We start from the raw sequence: 7,078 nt of genomic DNA on the forward strand, positions 1-7,078 counted from the left end.
TGCGTGGTGACTGTGGCGTCTAGCCGCTTTTGCAGCAGCCATGGTTATTGTGGTGGCTGTGGTAGGCCACCCACGTGGAGGTGATGTTTTTGGCATACTCCTTGGCACTGGCAGTATGCCCGGTTGTGGGGTGTGTTTGGTCCCCTTCTCCATGCCTCTGGTCCCTGGGCAGGCCTCAAGGCGCTGGTGCCATGTGCCTGGTTGTGGGAGAGGGGTCCACAAACCATCTTTTTAGTACCGTGAATGTTCTTGTGTATTTGTTTCATAGATTAATTAGTTTTTTTTCTCTGCATAGTTTGTTTCTTCAAAGCTCCTTTTTTCTGGGGTCCCCCCCCCATGTTCAACAGGTTTTCCTTGTGTTGTTTCTTCAAAGCTCCTTTTTTCTGGGGTTCCCCCCCCCCATGTTCAACAGGTTTTCCTTGTGTTTGTGGTGATTCTTGATTAACCGTTCATGGTTAAAAGTGGAAGTTGTGGGTGTTTGGGTGGTGGGTAGGCTGATAGATTCCTGACTTGTAGGGTGTGTATGTCTGTGTGTCTGTGTCCTACTGACTGTAGACCCCGTCAGTATTTCTAGGTCTTTTCTCTAGGGCTTGTCAAAATCAGTACAAAACAATCTTTCAGTTTCCTTCCTAGAAGGTACAGGCTTAACTGCTATCCTCCAGGAGCCTTTGAGTAGGCAAAAAGATCTTTGGGTAGAGGGAGTGGGTTTCAGCAATCAGCATGTATACTCCTATATATTCCTTCTGCTAGTGTGATACCTTTACCCTCTACTGTTCGTATTGAGCCTCCAGGACAAAGAGCTTTTGTTTCACCCCTTCAAGGACTTAATCCAGTCTTCAGAGGGTGATGCAGGGGCTAGTAATTGGAATGGCAATCTGGAGTCTTATCTTCTTTTTTGAGTCCTATTTTTATCCTGATCTGCTGTGGAATCTTAGGGGGGGTCTGTGGTGTAAATACAGCTGCTTCTCAGCTTTCCCCATTCCTAGCTTAGGATTCAGGTTTTCTTGAGTCTGCTAGGTCAGTTATTTGTTCTTTGTAGCTTCCATATTTTTAAATTTTTATGATCTGCTCTCTTGTTTTTTATCCTTGACGTTTACAGTTTTGTCTTGTTTTGTTTTAATCTAGTACTTTATTTTTAGAAGGTTTTGGATTGGAATAGAGGTAAATGTGTTTAAATCTGCCTTCTTTAACTGTGTGTTAGTCTTTTTCTATGTATATAGCCATCTGTGTGCACTGTTTTTCCTCAAAATTGGATTTTACTTTACCAATTTAACCCATTTTTTTGGTAGTTTGAAACTATTTTCTATAACATAAAATGGATGTATGCTATTCTATTGGATGCATGTACCATAGTCTACTTCAAGTTAGAAATATTAAAACTAAGTGCTGAGTGTAAAGTGAACTTAGAATAAATAAGACTAATGGTAGGACAGGGTAAAATTATGGAGTGTCATATTTGATGAAAGCTGAATGGATGATTACTTTCTTCCTTTGTCCTTTTAAACATTTAAAAAATACTTTTTTTTTTTTTTAGGTGTTGTGTGATGTCTTAAGAGCATATTAAAGGAATGGTTTTATCAAATTTCTATGAGTTATGGTGGCTGAAACATCAACTCTGTCTTGTGGGAAAAGAAGTGTAAGTAAGACTCAAGGAATAAACTCATTTTCAACTCTTCTAAGCTTATATAAGACAAGTTATTGATTATTCATAGAAATGTACTTGGGATACTTCATTCTTAAGTATACAGACTAAATATTTCAAAAGGAGGAGTTAGATTATGATATCATTAAGGTTATTTTTGGTATTGCACTGCCATATTTCATGGATTGTATAAAATTTAATTTTTATTTTTTTATTTTTCAGAAATGGCAGCACAAAAGGAAATCTATATTAATAGAACATTTTGTTAAACAAAGGAGGTTAGATAAGAACTGCAAACCAACGGACTCAGCAAACAAGGAAAGAAACGTGTTAGCTGTAAGACATGTTTCAAATGAATCAAAGTCCAGTAACTGTAGACTTCAGAAGAAAAACTTTTCAAAAATTCTGTCAAAACAGACAGGTCAGTGAAAAATAAGTCCTCCAGTAATAGGGCTAGGCCTGAAACCAAAATTAACTGACAAATTAACAGAACAGATTGAACCTGAATTAAATTTCTTTTTGTTAAAAAAAACTTCTAAAAATATCAAATTAGATATTTTCCTAAAATTTCTATTGGCTTGTCCGAAGTAAAGCAACTATATTTGAGCATTCATGTCAGCTTTTCTCATGTCCTAGGAATGACAGACAGAAACCTTACTTGAAGCAAACTAATATTTTTGTTGAAAAATGTGTATTAGCATAAGTTAAAGTTGATTTTAAGGATTTGCTCCTCAGTAATAATACTAGCTATTCAGCATTCAGGCCTACCAGGACCAGAAAATCCTCTCAAAAACTACTCAGAAAAGGGAGACATTACTCAGGAATGATGTCTATTCAGGAGAAATCAAAAGAAAGTTCTTCCAGAGTTATTAAAAAAAGTGAAGATAAGAATTTAGAAATGGAAGTTCAAGATTCTCAAAAGAATCTAGCAAAAGTGTCAGGTCTAAAGGAAACCATAAAATCACTGGTTAAGTCTTCCAGTGAAAGTAAAATAAATCAGCCTGAATTGGTAACACGCATGAGTACAAGGTCAACAAAGGCAGCATCCAGTGATAAAAAAGATACTAAATCCGTTAATAAAAATATGGTGACTGTGAAGGGACATTCACAACAAGAATGTACAAAAAAGAAGAAATTATCTCAGAAAAAATTAGTGCATGAAACACCTAAAGCAAATGAACAGCTTAACCGGAGATCACAAAGACTGCAGCAGTTAACAGAGGTTTCGACAAGGTCTTTACGCAGTAGAGAGATTCAGGGTCAAGTTCAAGCAGTTAAACAGAGTCTGTCACCAACAAGAAAAGAGTACTATAGCAATACTCAAAGTAAGTCTAATAAAGTTAAAACAAGTCAAAAACATGTGAAAAGAAAAGTACTGGAAATAAAGTCTGACTCTAAAGAGGATGAATATTCAGTAATTAATGAAGTAATAAATTCCCCAAAAGGAAAAAAACGTAAAGTAGAGCATCAGACAGCTAATACTTGTAGCTCTCAGTGTGTACAAGGATCTGAAAAATGTCTTCTAAAGACTACTAGAAAAGTGGAAACAAAGCCTTTGCCTGTAACTTCTGAGATAAAAAGATCAAAAATGGCTACTTCAGTGGTCTCAAAAAAGCATGAGATGAAGAAGTCAGTTCATACACGAGTGAATACTAGTGCAAAATCCCAAAAATGTCCTCAGCCATCAGTGCCTGAACAAAGTATAGATAATGAGCTAGAGCAAGCAGGAAAGGGCAAACGAGGTAGCATTCTCCAGCTCTGTGAAGAAATTGCTGGTGAAATTGAGTCAGATACTGTAGAGGTAAAAAAGGAATCTTCACAAATGGAAAGCGTAAAGGAGGAGAAGCCTACAGAAATAAAATTGGAGGAGACTAATGTTGAAAGACAAATACTTCATCAGAAGGAAACAAATCAGGATATGCAGTGTAATCGTTTCTTCCCCAGTAGAAAAACAAAGCTTGTGAAATGTTTACTAAATGGAATAAACAGCTCAACTAAGAAGAACTCCAAATGGAATAAAATTAAACTCACAAAATTTAACTCTGTGCAGCAAAATAAGTTGGACTCTCAAGTTTCCCCTAAATTGGGGTTATTACGAACCAGTTTTTCACCACCAGCTTTAGAAGTGACTCAAAGTACATTTTTAGGGACAAAGCCACAAGATAAAAATACAGCTTGCCAGCAGCAAAAAATGAAAAAAATTGATTCTGAAGAAATTAAAATTAATGACATTACAGTTAAAATTAATAAAACCATACAAAGGGCTCCTGAAAATTGCCATTTGGGTGATCAAATAAAACCATCTCCTCATCCACCATTGGATAATCAGATGAAGCATTCTTTTGAATCAGCACCAGATAAGGTAATCCATTTTCATTATGCATAGTAGAAGTGCCTGGGTACTTTCTAATAAGAAACAAGTATTTACAACATATTTTATCTAAAGAGTTGTCGTAAAAGATGGAAGAGTCATTTGTTAAGGTATCTTATTAAGTTGTTAGCAAGAATTTTATTAGCCCAATCTTATAGTGATAGCACTTACTGATTCCTTTAGATGTCTCACATTTACGTGGATGCTGCTTCTTATTTCCTCATTTTCACCCTTTATTTTTATATTATGTAAAGCACAAACCTATCGAATTCCAGCTTTTCTTTTAAATTTAACACACCGATTTGTTTCCTTTTTCTGTTATAACCACAGAAAATATATTTCTTAATGACTGAAATCTAGAACTTAAAACTTGGACCCAGTTCTGACTAAGATATTAAAATTAATTTCAATTGGGACAAATCAACCTTTAATCCTGATAAAATTTAAAAGTTAAACACTTTTTTTTTTTTTTAGAAAAGAGTACTATAGCAATACTCAAAGTAAGTCTAATAAAGTTAAAACAAGTCAAAAACATGTGAAAAGAAAAGTACTGGAAATAAAGTCTGACTCTAAAGAGGATGAATATTCAGTAATTAATGAAGTAATAAATTCCCCAAAAGGAAAAAAACGTAAAGTAGAGCATCAGACAGCTAATACTTGTAGCTCTCAGTGTGTACAAGGATCTGAAAAATGTCTTCTAAAGACTACTAGAAAAGTGGAAACAAAGCCTTTGCCTGTAACTTCTGAGATAAAAAGATCAAAAATGGCTACTTCAGTGGTCTCAAAAAAGCATGAGATGAAGAAGTCAGTTCATACACGAGTGAATACTAGTGCAAAATCCCAAAAATGTCCTCAGCCATCAGTGCCTGAACAAAGTATAGATAATGAGCTAGAGCAAGCAGGAAAGGGCAAACGAGGTAGCATTCTCCAGCTCTGGCCGCACTCCCAGGCAGCGCACTGTAGCAGTGCGCCACTGGGCCGGCCCAAAGTTAAACACTTTTAAAGGGATGCCTTTTGGTTTGACTTGTGTGGCCATCTTGAACAGTTGGCAAAATGAAAGGTCTGAGAGGTATAAATAATTTAGTCGTCAGTCTAAGAATAAAATTTTAGTGACCAAAAGTTTTTAAAATGGAAATTGAAAATGAAAATCTTATATCTGGAAGAAATTTTAATGATTATAAAAGTGGCTGTGGGCCGGCCCGGTGGTGCACTTGGTAGAGTGCGGTGCTTGGGAGTGCAGCAGCGCTCCCACCGAGGGTTTGGATCCCATATAGAGACCGGTCCGCTCACTGGTTGAGCGCGGTGCGGGTGCGACACCAAGGGTTGCGATCCTGTTGCTGGTCGCAGTACGGGTGCGACACTGAGGGTTGCGATCCCGTTACCGGTCACGAAAAAAGACAAAAAGGGGAAAAAAAAAAAAAGTGGCTGAGTTCTTTTCTTTCTGAAGTAAATTGTATGTAGAATACCAACGTATAAAACCAATAAGCAGAAATTTTACATGTATACAATTCTGGAGCACTATAATACAGACCAAAAAACCCCCAAAAGCCAAAAAAAAACCCCACCTCATTAACTTGTATTAATTATTTAATTTTGTGTTGAGAAAACAGAGTGGAATGTGATTTATGTAGGTCACATGTTTGGTGGCACAAATAGGGTTAGGATCCAGGTGTTCTAATTCTTAGCGCAACATTCTTTGTACAACAGCATACTCTCATTTTTTTTTTTTTTTCTTTTTGGTGTCTGTCTGGTAACGGAACAACAGCATACTCTGAACATTAGAAAATCATTTGAGGGCCGGCCCGGTGGCGCACTGGATAAGTGCGCTGCTTGGGAAGCGCGGCGGCGCTCNAAAAAAAAAAAAAAAAAAAAAAAAAAAAAAAAGAAAATCATTTGAGCAAAAAAGTCATAAGTGGAGAAAAAAGTCAAGTCACTTAAAGTTTTGAGAGTGATTTAAAGTTCTTTTTAGAGGTATTTGGTCTAGGAGCAAATTTGAGTGAGTTAGGAATCTGGGCATTATGCCAGAAGCTGTGAGAATAGATCGGTGTCTGTTGTTCTGGGCTGAAAATCAAAGTGAATTTAAAGGGAGCAGACATTGTATTGTGCTCTTAGATTTTATTTTCTATATAAATGGGAATGAAAGCATTAATTAAAAGATGATTCAGAGAGGTTTTACCAAAAAACCACAGAACCCTTACATCAATGAAAACTTTTTCAGTGGCCACCTGTAATTTTGCTCTTGATTATATGGTGTCAGTCTCAGCAGTACTGAAAAATGATGGTGATTGATAAGGCTAAAGTGTTTGATAGGACTTCTCTGAACTCATTGGGCTGAATTTAAATTATTAGGATCTTATGAATTTTAAAGCTCAATTATTTTATGATTTGCTTTTTTAACCAATAATATACTAACTTCTTATTAATGAAGATTAGAGTAATCAGTAACATGTCATGGTTCTTGTTTTTAATTGTTTTGCTTTGTTTTTCAATGACAAAAATTGTGTTAGTTTATCAAAAATATAATGTTCAAAAAATAATGTTACACATTCATTGTAACAATCACAAGACAGATACACACAAAATTGCTTCCCTCCTCATTTCCATTTCACTGAGACAGCCAATGATGGTGGAGTTTGGAGTATTTTCTATTATAAGTTACTAATTGAGTATCTGCTTTGACAAGGTTCTGAATTAGGGGCTCTTAGGAATAAAAAGATTAGTATGATATGGTTTCTGCTCTTAAGAGTTATAGATGAGTTAAATACAAATAAATGATTCAAAATAGGAAGTGATAAGGACATGAAAAGAGGTATAGATAAAGTAGACGAAGGAGAATTAGGGAAGATTAGGAAAGACTTCGTGGAAGAGGTTAATATTTGAATAATGAGTTGAATTTATATGGGGGGAAGGTATTCTATCAGCACTATCCAGTAAAAATATAATATGAGCCACATATATAATTTTAAGTTATCTTGCAGCCACATTAATGGAGCAAAAGAAACACGTAAAATTAATTATAATATATTTTATTTAACTTGCCATTTAAAAATATTATCCTTGCCTTT

At 35.7% G+C, this 7,078-nt stretch overlaps 1 protein-coding gene across 1 annotated transcript in view; it reads left to right on the top strand.

Annotated features, from left to right (window-relative positions):
• Positions 1-2,356: 2,356 nt before the first annotated feature.
• ESCO1 (establishment of sister chromatid cohesion N-acetyltransferase 1) overlaps positions 2,357-7,078 on the top strand; it is a 37,924-nt gene continuing 33,202 nt past the window's right edge. The window contains exon 1 of the mRNA XM_008588518.1: positions 2,357-4,004. Within this exon, the coding sequence (XP_008586740.1) occupies positions 2,466-4,004 (1,539 nt within the window). The 5' untranslated portion in view covers positions 2,357-2,465. The remainder of the gene's footprint in view (positions 4,005-7,078) is intronic.

This window comes from Galeopterus variegatus, unplaced genomic scaffold (genome assembly GCF_000696425.1).
Source record: "Galeopterus variegatus unplaced genomic scaffold, G_variegatus-3.0.2 Scaffold4872, whole genome shotgun sequence".
Taxonomy (NCBI): Eukaryota; Metazoa; Chordata; class Mammalia; order Dermoptera; family Cynocephalidae; genus Galeopterus; species Galeopterus variegatus.